The sequence below is a fragment of the Helicoverpa zea genome, chromosome 30, assembly GCF_022581195.2.
Source record: "Helicoverpa zea isolate HzStark_Cry1AcR chromosome 30, ilHelZeax1.1, whole genome shotgun sequence".
NCBI lineage: Eukaryota > Metazoa > Arthropoda > Insecta > Lepidoptera > Noctuidae > Helicoverpa > Helicoverpa zea.
In genome coordinates, this window is record NC_061481.1 from 5,357,326 (window position 1) to 5,381,726 (window position 24,401).

The following is a 24,401-nucleotide window of genomic DNA, read 5'->3' on the forward strand; positions in this document are numbered from 1 at the left end:
CTATGCCTGGGGCGGAATCCCTAACATGACGTAACACCGCATCAAGTTCCTCCAACGAAAATGGTTCATTCATAGGATCGTCCAAAATATTTACAGGCGGTAGCAGAAGTTCTGGAAATGAAGGAACATAGGCTGGAGCAATTTTGTCGAAGAAGGATTCAGCAGTTTCTCTCGTGATGGGGGAGGAGATAGATGGGGAGCAGCCTCGCCTAAAACGGTTAATGCTCTTCCATACTGCTGATATGGGAGTGGAAGGGGATAGAGAAGTGCAAAACTTAACCCAACCACGACGTTTCTTCTTATGAAGAAGCCGCCGAGATTGAGCAAACACTCGTCTGTACCGTAGGAGATTGTCGCTATTCATCGCTTCATTGTACTGTTTTTCGGCCTCTTTCCTTTCTTTGACAGCCGATGTGCATTCTTGATCCCACCACGGCGGTGACGGGATTTTATTTCTGGCAGAGTTACGCAATGAAAAGGAAGTGTCTGCACTTGAAGTAATGGCCGAGATAAAGCCATCGTAACAACTCTTAGCATGGCAGTGACCAGAAGAAACTTGGGAACTCGAAGTTAAATTTGGAAGCAAACTGATTTTCTCCTCCAGTAAAGATGAAAACTTCGACCAATCAGGTTTGGTCAGGTTGTACTTCAATAGTGGAGGAGAAGTTTTCTCTAAATAGGTTTTATTAAGAAAAGTTATAACAATAGGGTAATGGTCGCTACCATGCGTAAGGCTAGTACATTCCCAATGAATTGATGCCGCCAACTCTACTGAACAGAATGTGAGGTCTACACAACTCTTTTGCTGACCGGGGAGGGATCTACGAGTAGGACTACCATCATTTAGGATGCAAAGGTCTAGGTCATCCAAGATTTCTACTAAACCTTCCCCAAAAGAATCACAGCGATTGGAACCCCATCTAAAATGGTGACAGTTGAAATCACCCATAACAAGGACGGGTCCTACAATATTGTTTAGGATGTCTCTAATAGTACCTAAGAACCTGTGCTGTGGGTGGGAGATATAGACAGATAAAACTGTGATACCTTCAACTCTACCTGCGACTACATTCATGTCACCATCCAGAGCAGAAAGGCTTAGGGTTGAGAGTGGAACACGATTATTAACAAGGAGAGCCGACCCTCCATAGCCATCAGATCTGTCACATCTGAGAATATTAAAAAGTGGTATATTAAAACTGAGACTCGGGGTAAGCCAAGTCTCAGCAATTGAGCAAGCCAAAGGCTTGAATTTATTGAGAAGGAATATGAGGTCGTGTTTCTTATGCCACACGCTCCTCACATTCCATTGTAGGAATATTTGACGGGACGCCATTTTTAATATTTGAGAGCAAGTTAACTAGTTGATAGGCAACGTTGGACGGTATTTGTGCATTATTAGAAGATAAAATTGTACTTAAAAGTTTAACAAGAATTTCTATCAGTGATGAAGTATTATTATCGACGAATGGGTTATTTAAAGCGCAGCCATCAGGCTGTGAAGATGCAGGGGAGTTAATGATTTGCTGATGAGCAGCTTTATCGTAAGAGGGAGATAGAGGGGCATGGGTCTTCGGCTTAAGAAAAACGGTTTTGCGATATGACTGAGTGGGGGCAGGAACTGCTTTTGTAGCATTCGCGTAGTTGCGAGAAACAATTGGGATAGTTTTGCTGGCCTCAGCATATGAGAGGGACTTCTCAGCCATAACGGTCTTAATGGCCTTCTGTCTGCCCAGCTCCGGGCAAGATTTGCTATTCGCAAAATGATTCCCCGAGCAGAGCACACAAAATGCCTCCGCCTCAGAAATGCTGCAACCATCACCAGGGTGATCATGGCCGCATTTACTGCAGCGGGGTTTAGACCGGCAAACAAGTTCCACATGACCGAACCTACAGCACTTACGGCACTGGATGGTGGGGTAGACATACTGTTGGACTGGGAGGGAAGTATAACAACAGAAAACTCTTTGTGGTAATACCTGACCGTCAAATGTTAGAACACATGTTTCTGTTGCCTTAAATTGTGTCACTCCATCAATCACCACTTTCCTATTTATGCGTCGCACTTTTAGAATTTCACCACAACCTGAGGGGACTTGTAGATACCTTTGAGCTTCCTCTTCATTTAGATCAGTGGGCACACCGGTAACAACACCCATGCGAGTAATGTTGAAAGTAGGGATAGACGCAACAAAACTATTTTTAGGAAGGATGTTATTAATAATAAATGAATTCGCATCCTGAGGGGATTTGAATTCTACCGACACACGGTTCCTGCCAACTTTTTTAACGCCATCGCGGACAATGCAGGTTATGTTGTGTTTTTGAAGGAATATGCCAAAAGTAACTGGATGCAGAGAGGTACCGGTGTTAGGCTGGGGTTCCAATCGAGAGACGTGTACAATGAACGGAGCCTTATCAGTAGCAGAGTACCTGCTGCGGCCAATTAAATTCTTTAGTTGTTTCGGTGGCGGGGTTGACACGGCAATGTTTGCATCATCTCCGGAGCGTTTCCTGGCATTCGAGGGTGATGAGGTGAGGGAGTCCGCGATGCTGCAGGCAACATCGGCGAATTGGGAGAGTGGGTAATTGGGGGAAAGAGGAGCAAATGCAGAGATGTCGGGAGGATCGGGGTCGGGGGGTTTATTGAGTTCCATAGTGCTTGTTAAGCCTAGTTAATTACCTAAATAACACTACACTACTGGTAACAAACACAAGGACAACACACAATCACAAAAATAAGTCACAGAAGATCACTAAAACACTGAAAACAGCTGAAAATTCTAGGCACACGTGCTTACCAAAGACACTCTGTGGCGAGAATCTCATATACAACATTTTAAATGCTGATTACGCGCCAAGAATGTTCAGGGTTACCGCAAGAAAAAAAAAAAAAAAAAAAGAAAACAAAATAAAAATTTATGTTGTTTATGTTTTAAGAATATTATATTATTTAAGAATATTTATATAAATAATTTATTCGTATAATAAATTAATGCGATTTTTATTAATTGGTTGACTTACAATTGTTAAAATAAGATAAAAATATATGTGATTCAATTGTTTTTTTGGGAAGACAAAACTGTTGACCACAACATTTTTTTATGCTGGCAAGGTGTTAGAAAGAGACAAACGGCCTCCGTTCTAACTATCCCTCTCGGCTCGGATTTGCCTCTGTGTATTATGCAACAAATTTAGTACCTTATTGCGTTGGAATAGAGTTCATTTTCGTAAATATGTATTTTGAGCGTGCGCAATCTTGTTTATTATATTACATCTATGGTCAAAAATACACATCTCTTGGGAGAACGTTCCTTCGTACGCTCTCGGTGAGTGGCGATGAGAAGTTTTTGTTAAAAAAATATATTATATAAATTAAATAAAGATAGTAATTGTACCTATATAATACGTATTATAGTAATGTATGATAGTTTCCCACATAAAATGACAATGGCATATTATTTCTTTCCCATAGGGCAGGCAGGCTAAGATTTTGGGATTAGAGGTGGTGAGGACACTGCACTCAGGTACATGGTCCGAAAGACGATTTTTGGATAAGACAAAGGTAAAAAACGTACGTAACTTACCAATTGGACCAATGGGCAGCATGGTAGTACTTATTAATTCCAAGGGTGCAACTCACCCTTACTGAATACCATAGTGATTAAAATTTAACTATTTATTGAGGGTAATGCAGGCCAACTTCCAAGTTAATTAAAATCTATAAATGAAACTATCTATATCTATAGATTTAATATTCTAAAGTTTATGGCAAAAAATCGGTAGGATTAAATGGATGTTCTTTTTGCATTTTAGCCATCTGCTCATGATACTCCTGATACTCTGGTGCCTCCACGTAAGTAAACACCTTGTTTCCTTCACGTCTGATTACAGGTTTGTTTGAAGCTGTCGGCCTGTCTTCTTCGTTGCTGTCCCCGTTTTCTTGTGTCTTTTGTTCTGACTTATGTTCTTCCTCTGTGTCTTGCGCCTCAGCCTTTAGCTCCTCGGTTTTCTGTTCTCCATTGCTCCGTTCTCCAGAGTTCGGTTCTCCAGTAACCTGTTCCACAGACCCCTGTTCTTCAGATTTCGGTTCTTTAACCGGTCCTTTGTGTTCTTTGGTCTTTTCTTTGTGTTTTTCGGTCTTTTCTTCGTGTTCTTCGGTCTTTTCTTTGTGTTCTTCGATCTTTTCTTTGTGTTCTTTGACCTTTTCTTTGTGTTCTTCTATCTTTTCATTGCGTTCTTCAACTGGTTCTTTATGTTCTTCAGATCTATATACGTAAATACTCTCGTCTTGATTATCAGCTGTTATCTTATTCTCATTGATGTTGGGTTCGGTTTCATCTCGACTCTTCAACGTAACGGGACTAAATTCATCCTTCTCCTTCACTATGTTCTCGTCTGAGCTGCTTTTCTCTGATTTTCCTACACCTTTCCCATCTTCCTCAGAAGTTTTTTCAATCAAAGGTGGGACAATCTTCACATCGTCGTCCTCTACGCTAGAAGATTCCGGATTTTCATCTTCCGTACTATTTCGGTCGTCAACGTGACCTATTGCGTGTACTTCGTTCTTTGCTATACTTTTGAATTCCGGTCGTGAGTTTTGAGTGTCTATAGTATCGCACCTGACCTCCTGATCTTCTCGTTGGTGATTTTTCTTGTTGTTTTCTTTTCTTTCAGTATCCATATCGTCGTGGGATTTGACGTGTGACTTGTCTTGTTTCTTAGAGTCTGAATCTTCGCGGTCATTGTCTCTACTATCGTGACGCCAGCGAGAATTGTCATCCTTGCTCGCTTCTCTCACAGTTTTGCTCGAACTATGTTGTTTCTTTTCAGAATTGTCTTGATGAGTATGTTCTTCTGCTTTTTTGTCGTGATCTCTAGATTTCTCCGCTGATATTTCGTTCCTTTTAGGCTGGTCAGTTTTTTCCGAACCTCGATCGCTGAAAAGTTTCTTCTCGTAAGCGTTCCTCGTTAGATATTTGTATTTCAGCTTGAGGCTGTTTGACTGTGAAGTGTTTTCGTCCATCATCACAGCCTGAGTGTCAATCATACCTTGTTTATCTTGGCTGTTGTCGTTTCTTAGCTTAATATCGTCTGATGAATCAGCTTTCATGGCTATTTCATGGTCTCTGCTTGGTGGTTCCCGATGGCTTTTTTGCGGGTTTTCTATAGTTTTATTAATTTTGTTGACCTCTTTTGTGAATCTCTGAAGCCGAGCCGGTGAAGTTTCTATGTGCATGATCCTGTCTGCAGCTTTATCAGCCACCTTTTCAGCCAATTCATCAAATTTCCGCGATGCAAGCAGTTGATGTATGAAGCCATCTATATCATAAGTTTCTCTACTTGATTTGTGTCTCATAGTGTTGGCTAACATTTTCATGTTACATAGATGCGCTATAACTGTAAAAGAAACAGTTATTATAGCGTATATCAGATATTTTAATTCAGTTTAAATTATTTTTTGTTTAGCGGTCAGATTCTTGGAGCCTTGGAGGAGATATTTATACATTTATTGACATGTATTTTATGTCCTATCTTGATTTAATGAGAAAACAATCATTCGCTTAAGCGTTAGTTAACTAATACGACAAAATACTTTACTCACAAAAATAATGTAAAATCACATATTTCATATTAGTTTTTTACTTAACTAATATCCACGCCTTTGATAGTGACTTGCTATTTTGTTCAACGACCGTAAGAACATAAAAAAATGTAATAGTCATAAAACATAATGTTTTGTGATAAGGTAGACTTTCATACCCATTGGCTTAATGAAATAAATATGATAGTGAAAAATAAGGAATGTAGACTAAATACGTTTTGGACCACGGAATATTTCGTTCCGTGTTTTGGACCCAGCAGGAGCTCCTCTAGTGACTTGTGAAAAAAAAATTGGTTGCCTGGTAACACCAATGGCCGCTGGCGGCGTATTTCAATTTTCTACCCACTTCGCAACAATATTGTGGCATAAGCAATTTATATAATACTGGGAAGACGGGTTTTAAAGTCATACCAAAGTAAAGTATCATAGATGAGTATAGTACTGAAGTGTCGGGAGATAGACAGTGCAGTTTAAAGTTAAAAAATGTCGGTCCCGGCGTTAAGACAGCCTAAAAAAGTTCACATCGAAGAGAAGAGAGCTCCAATATCATATGCGGAGCCGCAAAATTATTTAATAGTAACTTTAAATGATGGGCAGAAGCTTGTAGTCTCTTCTGATGCTTACCACGGTATGTTGACGGCGGGAGAGCTGTTTCGTTGCGTATTTTGTGAAACAGAAATGGTCAGAGACGTAATTTGCAAAGAGCGTCACAAAAGTTCGGAGAATCATAGAAAAATCCTCGAGAGTTACCCTCATGTTGAAGAATTTAAGGAGAATTTGATCAGAAAGGTTAGTTAAAATATTCGCCCCTAAGACGACCCACTGACCGGTGATTTTAGTCTGTTAAACAAGTCGTTATTTACATCATAGTATAATTTACAAATCGTTTATGCTGTTCCTAAAATAAGTAGGTAATACTGATCACTCATACTAAACCGATTCGAAAAATTCATTCATTCAGACTAAGATAGGCTATATTTTTATCTGGGTACGGGCAGTGGTTCCCAAGGGACATGACACGGGTGAAACCGCGGGAAAACAGCTAGTTAATTATCAACCACAACCAACATTAAAACTTTTTTTTTCTCTTCACAGTTAAGCGGAGGAGGTCATTATTGTACAGTCTGTAATGTTATAGTAACATCTCATTTCATACACAAGCACATCTCTTCGGATGTCCATCACCGTGAACTGCAAATGGCTTTAGGACGAGCAACTTCATACAAACCATTCAATTAAACAAATGTACTATATCTATGTGGTCAACATCAAAAGTAGCAGAACAAATCAAAATCCATAACTTGGGTTCTTGTGGTTCTTCTGGGTCTGGGTAACTGGGTTTGAGGAGATCAGATAAGCATTCGCTACTTGTTAAACACTGGTACTCAGCTGCATCCGTATAGACTGGCAGCTGACCTCAATATAGTTAGGAACAAGGCTTTGGAAGATGATGTTGAAATCAAAACTTTCAAAAGTCCCTAACAAAGTAAAGTACCTAGTAAATTTTACTTAAGTACCATAGTCAAACAAAGTATGAATTAATGAATACTCTGGTAATTTATCAATAACACATGTTAAGCGGTTTTGAAAGATTTGTTCAGCCACTTGATGCTGATTGTACTAACATACTGTAGAATAGAAAAAAATAATAATCAACTTCCCAAAAATTGATTTTCTAATGATATGAACTGATTTATGAATTACCCCTGATGGCTGGTCCGTCAACTCCTATGTGAGACTGCTGAACCAATTTTGATGAAACTATGGGATAAAATATGGCAAATGTTACTTGGGAAAAGTGTAGCTTACCAACTTTGTGAACGAATTTAGACTATTCTTGAGTAGCAAATGCTATATTTTGTCCAGGTACAGAAGTTCCTCTGGGATACACGGTAAATAATAGAATAAATGATTTAATCGTAATTTAGAATATTGAGCCTTTTTGTATCTCCCTCTGTCAAAGTATGTTAGTGTCTAAGTCTGCTAACTGCCATATCCAATATTCTATCTGATTCGCTTACGGGTCCATTCAAACAGACCGGCTTTTGGCTGCGCGAGCATTAAAAAGCATGCAATCGGAGCCAAGCGTCGAGAAAAAGTACGTGATCGGAGCCAGTCAGCTCCTCTTATTATTTCACACAGAGCGCCTTCGAGCATTCTTAGTGACAAAAGCAGTGCGCAGTTTGCTCTTCTCTCCAAGCCCCTACTAAATATAGAATTTTTACATTTGCCCCTAACGAGTATTGTCAAAGTCCGACCTCTAGTTACCAAAACATCATAGAAAGAATATTGGGAACTAACTTAAACTGCTTTGATAATATATAATTTATTTAAAATTGTTTGTGGTTTTATTTATTTAACTGTAGCTAAAAGGCAGTTCAGTAAAGGTAAACAGGACTTTGGACTTTTTACACAGATACATAGACACTGCTTCTAATAATGATTCAATTAATCAAGCAATAGAAATTTTTGTATTAACATTGATTTGTTACTGCATTTTATTTTTAAACAGATTTTTTTTGTTTGTTTGTAAAAGCTCCAAAACTATAGTGTAATAATTTGAAAAATTCCTCTACTAGGGAAACTACACTTCTCTTGAGTAATAAAAGCTATCCGTACAGGCAGTAGTTCCTATGGGACGCCAGTGGAGGTGGGGCAAAACTGCTGGTATATTTTACACTACACAATATGCCTTTACTTACATGGATTATCTATTTATCCCCTTGCCTTAGTGGGCAAAGAAAGCAGGTGTCCCCAAATTATACATAGTTGCCGTAACAATGCCACATCAGAGGTTGTCAGGCAGATTCAAGAAAACTTGGACACCAGGGCTTGCTAGATAATTAAACCTGCAGTCCACTCGATAAGAATAAGCTATTTTGTAAAAATAATCCCAAGATGTCTTGTAAAGCTTACAATAAATGGTGCAACAATGAAACAAAGTTTTTAAACACAAATTTATTATAACCTCTTTCGTTTCTTATTCTTAGACCTTTTCTTAGTATTTTTCTTGCCGACTTTGTTGATTTTAGCGATTTTCCTCTTATGTAGCCAAACAGGATACTGTCCATTTTGATCTTTCAATGTTTTTGTACTAAATACTCTTTTCTTACCGTCGTCATCGACAACCACTTTTTCGTCATCGGAACTCATTTCGACGTCCTCGTCTTCCTTTTCGGGTGGCTCCTCAACTTTTTTCTTGTTTTTCTTTTTGTTTATAGCTCCAGCGTCTAAGAATATCACTTGGTCAGACTCCATAACCTCGTCCGTGGTAGTTTCTGGTTTATCTTCCTCTTTTACACCTAACATTTTCTTCAAACGCGCCAATTCTTTCACAGCATAACGTTCGCGCTTTATGGCTCGGCATTTGCGCTTCCATCTGCTTCTCAGGGATTTTGCCATCGTGTTTTAATAAACAAAAATATTTTTGCGCGACGTGCTTTTTGACGCAAAGCACATGAAAGAGCGAAATGTCAAAACCAAATTGACAAGTGAGAACTGACACTAGCAGTGCTGCCAGGTCTTTTTTATAGTTAACCACACCCATAGATATAATATTACTAAACAAGATTGCGCACGCTCAAAATATATATTTACGAAAATGAACTCTATTATAACGCAATAAGGTACTAAATTGGTTGCATAATACACAGAGGCAAATCCGAGCCGAGAGGGATAGTTCGAACGGAGGCTGTTTGTCTCTTTCTAACACCTTGCCAGCATAAAAAAATGTTGTGATCAAAAGTTTTGTCTTCCCAAAAACAATTGAATCACTTATATTTTTATCTTATTTTAACAATTGTAAGTCAACAAATTAATAACAATCGCATTAATTTATTCGTATTTATTATTAAAACATAAACAACATAAATTTTTATTTTGCTTTTTTTTATTTTCTAGCGGTAACCCTGAACATTCTTGGCGCGTAATCAGCATTTAAAATTTTTTTTATATTTTTTTTTATTAAATCAATTTTTTTTTTTTTTTTTTTTTTTTTTTTTTTTTTTTTTTTTTTTTTTTCATTTAAATAAAGCTATGATTTATTTTTATTATCTATTTCTAAATCAATTTAAACTATTAAAATGGTGAAAAAGTGTTGCGTTTCTACTTGCAAAAGTGAATCCTATGGTGGTTGCAATATATCGTTCCACAGGTTAGCTATAGTTCGGCCATTCAGAGAATGCGTTCCTGACACGTCGCGATTGAACTGACGACGTAACTACATTCATTGATTATTGATATAATAATGTTGTTTTAATGCTCCTCAATTGTTAAAACGGTAAACAACCAGCAAAAATATTTTTATCGTAACTGCAACGCCATTGCAAAGTTACGTCGTCAGTTCAATCGCGACGTGTCAGGAACGCATTCTCTGAATGGCCGAACTATAATTATAACATTTTCGTAAACCAAACAACTAGGGTGCCCATGAATTCTTGTAACGAGTCAAAATATGGGTGATGGATTTTAAAACTGTTGTACTATTGTTATAGCTTCCCAAAAAATGAAGAAAGGCGACATAAATGGCTCAGCAGTCTATATAGAAGTAGAAATATAAAAAAAACAGTCTTCACTTCGAATCTTCCTGCTTTTATACTGCTAATTTCCGCTAATTATTAAAAGCCTTTATTCGTATCTTAAGGTCACAAACTGCGTAAGTTTAAACTTCAATACTAATCTGTGTTTAATAATCTTAGCAAATTCGGATTTGTCTCACATAGCTTAATCTCATAGTCACCCTATTAGAAAGGGACAGACAGCCTCCGTACTAACTGTTTCACTCGGCTCGTTTTTTGGGTTTATATGCGCAGTCCTGTTTACTAATATTATGTCTATGACCACACCACACAGTATAAAGATTTCTATACTTTTTTTATTTATTATTAGGTACAATCCTCCTCAATCCTTCTCCATGTGAGAGGAGGCCTGTGCCCAGCAGTGGGACGATAAAAAGGCTGTAACAGTAACATTATAATTTGTTTATTTCATGATTTACATTGATATTTTATATATTTACAAAATTTCTTTAAAACTATCATAGCACAAAAAAAATATTTCGTCACTTAATTTTTCAAAACACTTATTGGAATCTTCGTCAAGAGGTTTAATTTAAAACCGTTATCACTTACGTATTAAATCCTGATGTTAATTAAATATATTGTATCGTTTCAACTTTTGTCAGTTCATGAAACATATATGTCAGATTGTAAAATGGAACGCTATGCGCCATCATTGTTTACGTACAGTAGTGGTACAACTTAAGAGTTTTTGGTGTTTCACTGGTTTATAATAGTGCCGTAGTCTAAAATAAGTCGTTCAAAGTCAAAGTGTAGTTCTCTATTGTGAGTGCGTAAGTGTATGAGCTTAATTTGTATCACAAAATTGAGCTGGAGTGCGGAAAATATATAAATATATTCGTGTGTTTGCAATATAAAGTTGCCAGACTTAAGACTATAATTACCACCAAAATGTTAAATGTAGATTGAAATCGATTTACTCTGCACTAATATTTTTAGTATGAGCCTTGGATTAATTGAAAAAGGAAAAAAATACAGCTTATTACCAGAAGCCAGGTTCGAAAAACTTAGTCGATATGAAACTGTGAAACTTCAACCCGTTCAAAATGTCTGACCAACCGTCTATCGTTGACCGAAAACGGTTTTTCACAGAAGTAGATGAGTACTACAAAGACATTAAGAAAAGCGTTATAGAAAGCGATATAATAATAACCAAAAATAAATGGAGCCCTGAGGAAATTCAGAAGGTTATAAAAAAAATTGAGAAATGCGACGCCGAAAAATCAAGCGACAAACGCAGGTCAAACTCGGAATATTTGTCGTGCAATTATAAAGTCGTCGAGGTTTATGGGAAGAAGGTATTAGTGACCGAGAATGAGGAAAATGAGGAAGTTCAAATACTTGCACCTGAAGACTATTATGACACGATTTTTATGGCCCACATCAGCGCGCAACACGGAACAGAGGACACAACATTTGAGATTCTGAAAAAGAAGTATTTAATACCACGTTTTGCGGTACAAATATTCATTAACCTATGTAAAATATGTGATGCAAAAAGAAAGATTTTGATCAACAAAGTTCAAAAGCCAATAGCTGAGTTTACTAAAAGAGGTCAAGTAGATATTATTGATTTCCAAAATTCACCGGATGGGAAATACACATGGTTGTTACTATATCAGGATATTGCAACAAAGTTTTCTTTCCTGCGTCCATTAAAAACTAGCTATGAAGGGGAAGTCGCTGTGGAAGTTCTAAAAATATTTTTGGAAGTTGGCTGCCCTTATATTCTACAAAGCATGAGGCTGCGCAAGTTTACGGTGTCTATAATAAAAAGCCTAGAAATGTTGTGGCCTGATTTGAAAATTGTTTATGGCAGTGTGAGCGACATTCAACAAAGTATTGAGAGAATAGAAAGGATAAAGTCTATGGTTCTAAAGTGGATGGCTGATTACAAATCTGTTTCTTGGTCTATCGGCTGCTATCAAGTTCAGCTAAAATGGAATACTCAAGTCTTAACCAATCCCGATTGTGAGGACTTTTATATTGAATACACTCCATTCAAAGCCTTTTTTGGCGTCAATCCAACACTTGGACTTTCTCACACTAGTTTACCCAAAGACATCGTATCTCAGTTAGAAACTGAAGAGGATTTGGAAAGAGCTCTTCGTAACATAAATAAAGGGACACAAAAGACTGAAATTAAAGAAGAACCAGTTGAAAAAACTATAAATACTGACACTAGTGAATTTAGTGGATACAAGTCAGATGATAAAGAAGATATAACATCATCTCTGACTGAGGAAATCGATTATATTAAACCCGAAGCATTTCCAATTTTGGAAGTTTCGCCAATAGACACTGCAGAGTCTTTAGACACAAAGATTAAAGAAGAATTTCCCGAAAACGATGATCTAGAAGAAGCAGAGAGTTTTGTAAACAATACTGATGTAAAACTTGAGCAAATCTTGATATGTGGTGTATGCGGTAAAGATACAACAACTTCACAAACGTGTATGGCTTGTAAAAAAGTAGTTCACGTGACATGTAGCGTGGTCTCAAAAGATGAGGAGGGATATTTCTCAAAGTTGCTTTGTATTAACTGTCATAGTGAGGAAGAAGGACAAAACAGTTTAAAAAGACCAGCACATGAGGAAGCTTCGTCATCTAAGAAATTTAAAGACAGCAACGTCAAGTTGCCTGTACTTATAGACGCCGCAAAAACTACTATAGTTCCTGTGGACAACTGTGAACGGATTGAAAATGGTTTAGACAAAAACAAACTATACATAGTTGGTACTGCATCTGAAATACTAAATAATATATTGCCACAAAACGAAGTTACCGTTGCCGCCGGACCATCAAAGGTCTGTTCTTTTAATCTATCTTCTATATTTTTTGTTCACTTTTCGTTGTAATGATAAGGTTTTGTTCGGACTAATTAGTATATGGTTTATGCGAAGTTAGCACAAAATCGGGCGAGCGGTTCTTCATTTATTTGCGCAGCGAAGCACGTAGCAGGCCGCTAGTTTACGTATATACTTAATAGACTCGTTGGTCTAGTGGTCGCAAGCGCGACTGCTATGACATTGGTTCGATTCCCGGGTCGCGCCGGAATCGCTTCGTGTGTTTTATAAGCTTTCACAAAGCAGTCCGTAGTCTGGAAGTTGGTGACTGATTCACTCCGTCCGTCCATCCGTCTATCACCATGATGTATCTCATGAACCGTGATAGTTAGAGAGCTGAAATTTTCACAGATGATGTATTATTGTTGCCGCTATAACAACAAATACTGAAAACTAGATTTAAATAAATATTTTGGGGGGCTCCCGTACAACAAACGTGATTTTTTTGTCCCTTTTATAAATCGGTACGGAACTCTGCGTGCGCGAGTCCGGCTCGCACTTGGTCGGTTTTTTTATGAGAACAGTCGTCGTGGCCGATAATTGGCTAACTGCAGATTAACAACCTATACGTTGTTTTGCGATCGGAGCTTGAATTTTAAATACGTTTATTTCTTTTTCAGATGACATTGCCGGTTGCGACAGTAGCATCAGTAAAACTCTCTCAGATAAAGTATCAATGTAACTGCAGGAATCTTCAGAATGGGCGGTGCATAGAGAGAAGTTGTTTATGCAAAAGAGTCAACAGAATGTGTGATGTTAAATGTCATGCTAACGTGCCATGTGCGAATAAGTGAACTGAAATCTGACATTTTCTCATTAAATAATCGATACTAATATAAGAAAGAGGCTTATTTTTTTGTTTATTTATCTGTACCTCAATGGCTCCGAAACTAATGAATTAATTTGAAAAAATATTTTGCTGTTGGAAGGCTGCATTCCGCGCATATTTTGCTGTATTCCCGAGTAACATTGGCTTTATTTTATCGGGTTACTAGCTTTCGCCCGCGGCTTCGCTCCCGTCAACTGAGAAGAGCTTGAACTTGAACTTTTTCATAAGAACCTTCTCCTGACAATAACAAACACAACAAAAAAAGAATTAGCCAAATTGGTCCAGGCGTTGTTGAGTTATGCGCTTACCAACACATTTTGCGATTCATTTTTATATTATAAGATTCGCTGAAACCGCGGGAAAATAGCTAGATGCAATAAATTGTGCATTCTTTTCATGTCAATCCAGAACTGCCAATCTAACTAGCAGCCTATATTTTATGTTGATTTATAAGGGTTAATTTTGGGTTGGAATTGTGGCAACAACATCAAAACTCACAAACTTTCACATTTCACAAAATTTCACATTTACATAGTATGTTAGTCATTCATGCAAAATCACAGTTACATCTAGATAACGAAATAATTATACATAAATACTAACGTTGCCGCTGAGTCGTATGCGAAGGAATGAGTACCTACCATGTTGTGAGGAAGGTGATGATCATGAATGCGGACAGATATGTAACGGGACGACCAAGGAAACGATGGATGGATTGTGTGAAAGTCGACATGGCTAGAAAGAACGTTACCTACTTGTGAGATGACGGCAGACAGAAGAACATAGAAGAGAACGTGATGCGCCAACCCCAAATAAAAATAGGGATAAGGGCAGGAGAGTGATGATGGTGCCGATGCGCCGTATGTATGACATAGAATTATACGAATTATCTGTGGCATGCATGCTATGCGCTCCCGTGCGTTACCCCTGAATCGCAACTTGGTTTTATCCCAGATGTCTTTTAACATGAATCCGGGGACATAATTTTACCATGGCAACTATAAGTAGCACCTGTCAAAAAAGGTTTTTTAAATTCATCGTGCATTATCTGACCAATAGGAGTTACGTACCAAAATTTTTTTCTCTTATTTGATTGGTTAAAATATTAGTTTTCATTAAGCGTTGTTTGACAGCTGACATTATAAAGAAACCAACAACAGAGTAGTAAAAACCGATTGTTTCTTTCTCGATCGATTAGGACTTCTTGATGTGGAGACTCGACTAAAGGCATTAATCAATAACTTATTCAAGGCATCTCTAGTTGTTTTCTTTCTTCGGTCAACACTCAGAGCACTCAGTTGAGCTGAACCGATTTAATATTTTTGGAATTGTTCCAAAATTATAAAAACCGCGTTTGTTTGTGTGCATACTGCAGTTCATATCCTTGTTTATTCTTGATTTTCTTTGTCTTAACGAGTGCGCTTGCGTTGTTTTCATAAAATTCCGATGTGAGTGCATTGACGAGTGATATTCTTTTAAATACCTAGGGTATTTTGTAAAAATGGGTTCCTTAAATCCCGAAAATACATCAAAACAGGATCTGGACGACAGCGGATGCGTTCAGGATGGTAAGTTATACGTAAAACAAATATCTTATAAACATTTTTTTTTGTAATTGTGAAAAAATGCATTGTTTATAATGAGATGGTAAATTAGTATTATAATATGCCTACCTACACTCTTATTAAATGTGTAGGGCTGTTTGTTCAATTCTCTTATTGTCATTGCTGGTGTTAAGTGGTTTATCCATCTGCTTAGCCTTTTCCCAACTATGTTCAGGTTGGCTTCCAGCCTAATCAATTCCAGATGACCTCCTCAACCCAGTTACCCGGGCAACTCAATACCTATATAATATTGTCATAGTTGTAGAAGAGCTATGGTTTTCATATATTTTATTTTTCATCATACCCACAATTCTAACACATCGAGAGTTGTTTAACTTTAACCTTACGGTTGATCGATCTGAGCAGCTTTGACTTGGCCATAAGTTTCTTCTTGAGTTCTGACATGATTATACTAATAATCCTGACATAATTTTACAAATAAAAGCTATCCATGTGGGAGTCAGAGTACGAGTTAAACTGTACATCCCGGCTGTCATTGAATATCTTTGGCAGTTGTTACGGGTAGTCAGAAGCCCATAAATCTAACAACCATTGCTACCAAGGGGTATTGGGTTGCCCGGGTAACTGGGTTGAGGAGGTTCATAGGCAGTTGCTTCTTGTGAAACACTGGTACTCAGCTGTATCTGGTTAGACTGGAAGCCGACCCCAACATAGTTGGGAACAAAGGCTCAGAGGATGATGATACTTCCCTATGTACAATATGTTAGAAAAGTCTTGTCAAATATATTTTGACCACAATTATGATTTTGTTTTTTTTTTTGCATGTGATAAATAACATAAGTTGAGTAGGAGGGGTAAGAAGGAAGATTTAATCAAATATGTGAAAAGTATTTGTTCTCCTATATGTAGTAGTTAAATAATGCAATAAATAAGCATGTTAAAAAGAGATCATTTAAAGTCCAAAGTATTTATTAGTGTGCTTTTTGGGGATACAGTAAGTCTTAATATCTAGTAATTTTAATGTTAACTCAAAAAATTAAACCGACTTCCAAAAACACTAAAAAGCAAAAAAAAAAAAACTAATTTTAGGTGCATCTGCCTAGAAGTCAGTGGGTGGATGTCTATTGGATGTTACTAAGTTAATTTTGCCACCGACTTCTAGGCTGATGCACCTAAAATTAGTTTTTTTTTTTGCGTTTTAGTGTTTTTGGAAGTCGGTTTAATTTTTTTGTAAAATAGTTTTTTATTTACAACTTTTTAGTGATACAAATAGTTGTCACTATCCATATAAGTGGAAAGTTCTCATCAATACAAAAAATATAAGCCCAAATACGAGGTATTTTACATATTCAGTTGTCGAGTTCCCTCGACCTTCTCTGGTCTCCATCATCAGGTCAGCTCCAAACCTTCACTGTTGAATAGTGCTTTCAGGCATACACCTGAGTGTCAAGTTTTTACCTTATGAATGCCTACAACTTTCGAAGGTTGCCCTCGATTTCTCAGGGTTTCCATCATTAGATCCTACACTGATGACTATGGGACCAACTGGCAGCTATTCCTCGTCGAACAAAATAAGAATCACGTAAATCGGTCTATAAACCTCGGAGTAATCGATGTACATACATAGAAAGAAAAAAACATACCGGCCGAATTGAGAACCTCCTCCTTTTTGGGAAGTCGGTTAAAAAGCTACCTATTAGGCATACACTATTTAAAAAAAAAAAATATTAAAATTGATAATATACTAAACAATTGTCGCGATCCACGGAATTCTACCTTAAAGGCGCCAAAACGATTTAACCAATTTGAGAAATACTGTTGGAATTCTACACTCTTCCCGAGTAACAGGCTATATTTTATTCCGATACCAAAGCAGTGCTTACCACGGGACGCGGTTGAAACCGCGGGAAAACAGCTCTTGTGAAATAATATCAGCCTTAATACAAAACCTTTTACCCGTCTGTTGAACACTTATCTAAAAAATGACAGATTATGACGTTGAAATAAGGTCTGTTTTGCAGCCACACTTTTTTTAGACAAGTGTTCAACAGATGTGTAAGTTTTTGTAGTAAGGCTGTAGATGTTCTATATCATAAAAAGCGGGTGAGTTTTACTTGTGTGTGTAAATGTAAATGCACATTGTGTGTGTAATGTATAAGCTTGAGTCGCCGAGTCTTACAAACACTTCTTACTGAGTGAGCTGCAGATTTAATCACCTAACAAACCCTAAGGTGCTCCACCCACTGCAATGCCCCGTCGCGTACTGCGCGATGGCTGATTTTACCATTGTAAGCAAGTATCTTAATTTCGTCGTGGCCTCGTGGGTAAAGAACCAACCTCTGAAGTATGAGTGCATGGTTCGATTCCAGGTCAGGCAAAGTAAAAATGCAACTTTTCTAAGTTTGTATGTACTTTCTAAGTATATCTTGGACACCAATGACTGTGTTTCGGATGGCCTGTTAAACTGTAGGTACCGGCTGTGATTTGAACGTATTTGGTAGTCATTGCGGGTAGTCCGAGGCCACCAGCGCCGCGGTAACGCTTTCGAACTTCGAACGATCCCGCAGCCAGTATGCAAGTAGGTATATCAATTTATATAGAAATCACGAAGAGTATAACACACTGCCAACGCGGAAATCCCGCTACGCGACAGGGCGCGGTGCAGTGGGTGGGGCGCCTTCTTCTTCCTCCTGCCCTGTTCCCAATTTGATTTGGGGTCGGCGCAATATGTCATCCTCGTCCATTTTTCCCTGTCACTCGTCATATTGACACTCACTCTCTTCCTATTCCTGTCATCTTTCAGGCAATCCATCCATCTTTTCTTAAGTCTTCCTCTCTGGGTGGGGCGCCTAATGTCAGAGTCCCAAAGGCTCCTGATGGCGTCTGACGGTTAATTGTAACAACGACTGCTACTGAGTGGCATTCGGGGGACGCCGGCGACACGAGCCCTCCCAGCCACGGGGTGTAATACCGCCAATCTCCCGACTCCTGGCTGCTTCGTGCAAGTGTCTAAAACCCTAGGTATTTCGACTTGACCGGGACCTCGTGCACAGCAGTCACGTTTAGACCGATGAGGCTGTCATACAAACACTATGTAAATGTACATTTACGCACACAAGTATGCCTCACCCGCTCTCGGTAAAATCCACGTTTGAAAGCGATCTCAGATCTGTCTGAGTCACGAAGTTTTCCTTCAATATTTATTTTTTGCAAAAAAGAAAAACGACTTCATAAAAGCAAAAAAAAACTATTTTTAGGTGCATCGGTCTAGAAAGAATTCGATGTCTAGCTAGAGTAGGTAGAGGATGCAGCTTAGGGTCATGGCACTGTATAGCGGCACCGCAACAGCACGGCTCCACACCAGCATTTAAGTTCTCATTCATTTAGAGCATTAAATCGTGTATATTGTAATATATATATATATATATTCTTTATTGCACACTTAACAATACATAATAAAATAATAAAGACAGTTTATGTACAATGGCGAGCTTAACCCAGAATTGGGTTCTCTTACAGCCAACCTTAAAGCCATGGAGAGATTTGATAGTGGTAGGTTAGATTAAAAAGTGCACAACAAACATTGACAACTAAACAAAAATATCCAATAACAATATACTAAACATATGTATGTATTTCATAATGTCAATATGAAAAAGCCAACGGCGAGCAGTCAGCGCGCTGGCCGCTACCACACAACTCGGCTCGCAGCCCGCGTGCTGCAAGCGAGCGGACCTCATGCGTACAGCGCGCCGACGGCATGCTCATTACGCGCCGACTCCGAGTCGGCAGCGAAACAACGTCATTACGTCGTGTTCAATCATAACTGTTTTAAAATAATATTGAGTTTGCGGTGACAGCAAGCTTACACCTCGCGGCCGGCGCGCGGACGGCGAGCTGACACCTTGCGGACGCGTAGTTAGCGCGCTGCACAGTGATTCACTCTAAGGCCATAAATCGAAAAATGTCATTGGCTTATCCCCATTAGATCTACTTACTAAGTGATTAACAAGTTAAAAAGCTTCCAAAAACTCTAAATACCCGTGTCATAAGGTCAACTTATTGACCACTTTTGTGCATCGGAAGTTAGCGAATCTCGAGTCTAATGGCCTTACTACAAAAACTTTAAACCCTGTTTTACACTTGTCTAATAAAATTTTGGCTGCAAAATGAACCATATGTCAACGTCATAATTTGACATTTTTTTAGACAAGGCATAAACTGACGTTTAAAAGTTTTTGTAGTAAGGCGGTAATTATCGCAACGTGTGAGTCATCAAAACTTAACACTTTGTTTTTGAGTGTCACTATTCCAAATCAAGTGTTTACGTATAGTGATAGTATGGAGGTCCAAGACCAAGGTATGTACTTCTATTATCAACTACTTTTTTATTTTTTTGAATGCGCTTAATATTTTATTTTATTTTTTTACTGAAGGTAGCGTTTTTGTAGATTTGTTTGGTATACTTTGATTTCATTTGGACCTATAACTTTTTGCTGCTCAGTGCTGCACTTGAGGCAAATGTTTTTCGAATAAAGAGAATGTTCTTATAAAACCATATAAGTTTCATCTGCATCCTTCTGCCCCTTCTTGGGTTAAAGGAGTGTCAAAGTATGCATGTCCATAGTATTGAAAAAACTTTATATTTTAAGTTCAGCTTTCATGTTGTTTTAGGTAAAGCTTTCAAATGTTCTGTTTCGAGGACGACTATTTTTGACATTTGGCACTCTAAAGAGGGTAGTCCAAATGAAAAATGCAACATGTCCTGAATACTTTGACCGAAACATCGTGCCTTTCGGATGACATCATAAATATCAAACTAGAGACTTTAAGTAATAAAATTATGAATGTATGTAAACGAATTTCTCATTATTGGGCAAAATCAAATCGTAGTAGGTCTAAGTTTATTGAGAAATATTCAGATTGGCTGAATGTAGTTGAAAATATTGATGTAGAGCGAATTGAGTTACATGTATCTAAGAAGTCTGACAAAGTTGAACCATCAACTTCTTCATTCAGATCCCTTCCCAACAGGTTTTCGAAAGTTACCTGTCAAAAACAAAAGGTGTGCTATCAAAATATGTTCTAGATTTGTTATCTGTTTGTAGTAAATACTTTTGAGCTTGAATGTATTCTGGTATATTTTGTGTTTTGTGTGTATTTGCAAAAAAGGTTGTTCACGTATTTTTGCTGTTTTATTTTATTCCTTTATGGTTGTTTTTAATATAAATAACCATTATTTATATAGATTTTTCATTAAAAGTCGCAGAAGGACATGTTTTAGGTTTATCGTCTTAAACAAAATTACTGCGAGACATTATTTACACCTAAATAGTATGATATTTTTTTTAAATGAATGTGGTTATGTTATAATTTTAATAATTTACACTTCTCTTAACATATTTCAACGTGTAAAATAAATTAATTAAAAGTATTTGTGAGTTTCGTATTTATGGCCGCCTTTGTATGGAACGTGAATCACTGTGCGCTGGCATCTAGCCGTAGTCTAAATTCGAGGCGACGCCGTGCTGCAGTTTATCTCGCCACCGACTTCTAGACCGATGCACCTAACAGATTTTTTGTTGCTTTTTAGTTTTCAAAAATCGTCTCTAATTTCATTTGTAAAAACTTTTTTAAACGATCTCAGACATCCGATTTGAGAACCTCCCTCCGACTTCTAGACCTAACAGTTTTTTTATTGCTTTTTAGTGTTTTCAAAAATCGTCTTTAGTTTTTTTGTAAAAACTTTTTTCAGCGACGGAGACCCGAACGAACATAAAAAAAAAAAAATACAAACATCCCAATTCTCGAATTCTCTTTTTTTGAAGTTTGTTCAATAAAAGCATCAGGTGAAATGGTAGGATATGGACATTTCTATATTTACGATAAATCAATATTGTCTACTCGAGGCCGTGATGCGTCGGGCGGAATTCACGCGCACTACACACTTGCAGTTTGCGCCGACGTGATGACCCTTGCACGTTGAACTTTTTGGAAGTCCTGGCTTGGCTTGGTAGGTCCTCTCAATAATATTGTTAATCAAAATCAAAAAAATCTAAATCTAAAATCATCTACTACAATTTGATCCTAGATCAGAAATGTAAAAATCGGTGTACCTAAATCAAACTCAAACTCAAAATCGTTTATTCAAATTAGGCTGATAATACAGCACTTTTCGAACGTCAAAAACAAAAGACAGCCCCCAAAACGCCCGCCCTTCATTAGGTCTCTCAAGTATGAGCTGGTTCGATTCAATTCTGCTAATTTAATAATGTGTCAATTGGATATCAATAGCAGTTTTAACATTAGCGGGCATTCTGCTACTAATGTACGACCAATCGTCTTCCAATGACATTCTATTGGTCTGACTACCCTAGTCAGCTCCACAATCGCATTGCAATTGTAAATCAATTGTAGACGATATCGGTATTCCACTCTTATTTGACGTAAACAACCATCATAACAAAATAATAAAGCCCTTTGCAATTAGATTACGATTAAATTACGGCTCAAATATTAGCGGAATACCCCATATGCTTCAATCGTAATTTAGTCATGATTGAATCTCAGTTGGATATCAATCGTATGTCGCTTAAGTAAAATTAACTTTACCAAGTATATCTTGGAAACCAATGACCGTGTTTCGGAGGGTACTTCAAACTGGCCCCGGCTGTCATTTGAACGTATTTTTCAGACGTTACGGAAAGTCCGAAGAGTAAGTCAGACAAGCAGTCTTACGTTGGGGTATTGGGTTTCCCGTGTAACTGGGCTGATGAGGTCAGATAGGCAAGCGCTCTTTGTAAAACACTGGTATTCAGCTGCATTCGGTTGGACTGGAAGCCGACCCCAACATAGTTGAAAAAGACTAGGCAGGTGATGACTCCTTTTTATTGTACCGAGACTAATTAACAGTATACCCTCAGAAAAAAAAAAAAACTAAAAATATTGAAGTATTAAGTACCACCTGTTTTCCCGCGGTTTCACCCGCTTCCCGTGGGAACTGCTGACCATACCAGAATAAAATATAGCGTATAGTATCAGGAAGAGTTTAGCTTCGAATTGGTTCAGTAGTTTCGGAGCCTGCAGGGTACACAAAAAAAAAAAAAACAATTGTTTTTTTTTTAAGTTTGTCTATGGAGTTTTTTGCCGGTTCTTCTCCATAATACATAACACTCTTTGGAACCGCGCAACTTGACGTTTCTTAAAAACCTTTGACTTAGTATAAGTGTAGATATATCCTAACGAGGTACTTTCTCCCGCAGCGTCGGTGACCGAGAACAGCTACAAGGGCCTGGTGCAACTCCTGGACCTGTCTGATGATGTCCTGCTCTACATCCTCAAGTACTGCTCGCCGATGGACCTCAAGGCTTTGGGATAGTGAGTATTTAACTTGAAACTTTACCTTAACGAAGACCAATAGTGCTGTGTGCTGCATTAGGTTGCAAAAGAACGATGCGGTATGCGTCCAAATCTATGCAAACGTTTGGACGCGGTGTTTCGAGGTGAAGAGCTGTCCATTAATGATTTGACTCGAATCGGGGGTGGGGGGTGGTAGCTCTGAGGGGGTGAACAACGTCGAAAAGAACAATGTCAGACGTCCATAGTAACTTAGGCTCAATAAAAATATTTCATGTACAGTGAAAATTCTTAGTTTTTTTGTGTAGTTTAATGTCAGAAGCTTTTCTATGTTTTCCACTTTTGCATTGAACTTCTCAAAACCAAATTATTCAAACGAAAAACCTGAACTCGATAAACAAAATAATTACTTATTAACATGATATTTTTTTTTTGGAAAAGTTCTAGATAACAATTAACTATTTTATAAGAAGTTAGTATTTTATATGTAAATTGTTGTAGTAAAGAACTTTGTGTACGTGAGAATTCAGTTTTAAAAGTTGATTGGGTGGGTCGAAACCTGACATGTTCCATGTTCTTTTAGATGTTCCCTTTTAATTCTATGAATAAACATTTCTCGAATGCTGGCTAATTTATGTACTTAGTCAAAATGGTCACTCTAGTTACTGGATTGAGGAGGTCAGATAGGCAGTCGCTCCTTGTGGCACACTGGTACTCAGCTGCATCCGGTTAGACGGGAAGCCGACCCCAACATAGACAAAATAATTACCTTTATGCGTTTCAAAACTGCTAATGCTATTACTATAACGGCGAATTTTTGCATTCGATAAATATGTATAGAAATAAAGCCCACATTTTCGACTTAGGGTCTCCCCACATTTGTCGACGCGGTATCGGCTAACACGAAAAAGCCTTTATGTGTATGTAATAAGGGTGTTATATATACCATTCACATCGCCTAGGCTCGGACGACACGTCGCAACGTCAGCCGTTTGTATAGCTGATCGGCGATAAGTAGAGTAGTGTGGGAAGACCCTTAGCTGTGCTGTAGCCATGCTGCTCGCGTTTAGACAGGATTTTTTTTCGTTGGTTTTTTAGAGTTATTCCAAAAGTAAAGATTTAATATTATTGAGATTCCAAAACTAGACACTTGAGCCTACAAGTTGCTTGTTTTCTTTTTGCTGTACGATAATTTTCCTCGACCATAAGAATATCCTAAAACGTTTGTGAGTAAATGGTGTTTCTAGTTTTTCTCGTTCATCGTTGCAACTGCTTATGTAGTGATGTTAAATATAAAATACTAGCTGTTCACCCGCGTCCCGTGGGCACTACTGCCCGTACCGGGATAAAATATAAGCCTATGTTACTCGGGAATAGTCGTAAACTCCCGACATAGTTAGAATTTTTTAAATTTGTTAAGTTTGTTTGTATCCTAAAGGCTCTAAATCTACCGAGCCGAATTGAAAACATATTCCACTGCTAGAAAGCCACTTTCTTCCCGAGCAACATAAGCTATATTTTATCCCAATACGGGCAGTTGTTCCCTCATAATCATAACGCGAGTAAAACCACGGGAAAACTAGGCGGGCTATAAATAAACATATTTTTTTATCTTTATTTTTT

At 37.9% G+C, this 24,401-nt stretch overlaps 5 protein-coding genes across 8 annotated transcripts in view; 3 read left to right on the plus strand and 2 right to left on the minus strand.

Annotated features, from left to right (window-relative positions):
- Positions 1–3,746: 3,746 nt before the first annotated feature.
- Positions 3,747–5,615, minus strand: LOC124644606 (myb-like protein X). The gene has a single exon (XM_047184094.1). It carries the CDS (start codon positions 5,378–5,380, stop codon positions 3,767–3,769), a length of 1,614 nt encoding a protein of 537 aa, XP_047040050.1. The 5' UTR covers positions 5,381–5,615; the 3' UTR covers positions 3,747–3,766.
- A 300-nt stretch (positions 5,616–5,915) lies between these two features.
- LOC124644607 lies at positions 5,916–7,935 on the plus strand. Its single transcript, XM_047184095.1, has 2 exons — positions 5,916–6,394; positions 6,701–7,935. The coding sequence occupies exons 1-2, from the start codon at positions 6,089–6,091 to the stop codon at positions 6,842–6,844; spliced, it is 450 nt and encodes a 149-aa protein (XP_047040051.1). The 5' UTR covers positions 5,916–6,088; the 3' UTR covers positions 6,845–7,935.
- A 613-nt stretch (positions 7,936–8,548) lies between these two features.
- On the minus strand, positions 8,549–9,092 carry LOC124644608 (protein LLP homolog). The gene has a single exon (XM_047184096.1). The coding sequence runs from the start codon at positions 9,005–9,007 to the stop codon at positions 8,567–8,569; it is 441 nt and encodes a 146-aa protein (XP_047040052.1). The 5' UTR covers positions 9,008–9,092; the 3' UTR covers positions 8,549–8,566.
- A 1,749-nt stretch (positions 9,093–10,841) lies between these two features.
- On the plus strand, positions 10,842–13,871 carry LOC124644661 (KRAB-A domain-containing protein 2-like). Its single transcript, XM_047184156.1, has 2 exons — positions 10,842–12,989; positions 13,649–13,871. The coding sequence occupies exons 1-2, from the start codon at positions 11,229–11,231 to the stop codon at positions 13,820–13,822; spliced, it is 1,935 nt and encodes a 644-aa protein (XP_047040112.1). The 5' UTR covers positions 10,842–11,228; the 3' UTR covers positions 13,823–13,871.
- A 1,186-nt stretch (positions 13,872–15,057) lies between these two features.
- The window catches only part of LOC124644472, a 29,679-nt gene continuing 20,335 nt past the window's right edge, over positions 15,058–24,401 (plus strand). For 3 of the 4 annotated variants that reach the window (XM_047183839.1, XM_047183841.1, XM_047183840.1), the window contains exons 1-2: positions 15,058–15,425; positions 22,685–22,799. In XM_047183839.1, the coding sequence (XP_047039795.1) occupies positions 15,359–15,425; positions 22,685–22,799 (182 nt within the window). In that variant the 5' untranslated portion in view covers positions 15,058–15,358. The remainder of the gene's footprint in view (positions 15,426–22,684; positions 22,800–24,401) is intronic. The other variant, XM_047183842.1, reaches the window with a different exon arrangement.

What these genes read in the sequence shown, in the direction of transcription:
- LOC124644606 (XM_047184094.1), bottom strand. Translation starts at nt 5,380, where the DNA reads ATGAAAATGTTAGCCAACACTATGAGACACAAATCAAGTAGAGAAACT.
- LOC124644607 (XM_047184095.1), top strand. Translation starts at nt 6,089, where the DNA reads ATGTCGGTCCCGGCGTTAAGACAGCCTAAAAAAGTTCACATCGAAGAG. An exon ending in AGGAGAATTTGATCAGAAAG is followed by an intron (nt 6,395 to 6,700) that starts GTTAGTTAAAAT and finishes TTCTCTTCACAG; the next exon opens with TTAAGCGGAGGAGGTCATTA.
- LOC124644608 (XM_047184096.1), bottom strand. Translation starts at nt 9,007, where the DNA reads ATGGCAAAATCCCTGAGAAGCAGATGGAAGCGCAAATGCCGAGCCATA.
- LOC124644661 (XM_047184156.1), top strand. Translation starts at nt 11,229, where the DNA reads ATGTCTGACCAACCGTCTATCGTTGACCGAAAACGGTTTTTCACAGAA. An exon ending in TTGCCGCCGGACCATCAAAG is followed by an intron (nt 12,990 to 13,648) that starts GTCTGTTCTTTT and finishes TTTCTTTTTCAG; the next exon opens with ATGACATTGCCGGTTGCGAC.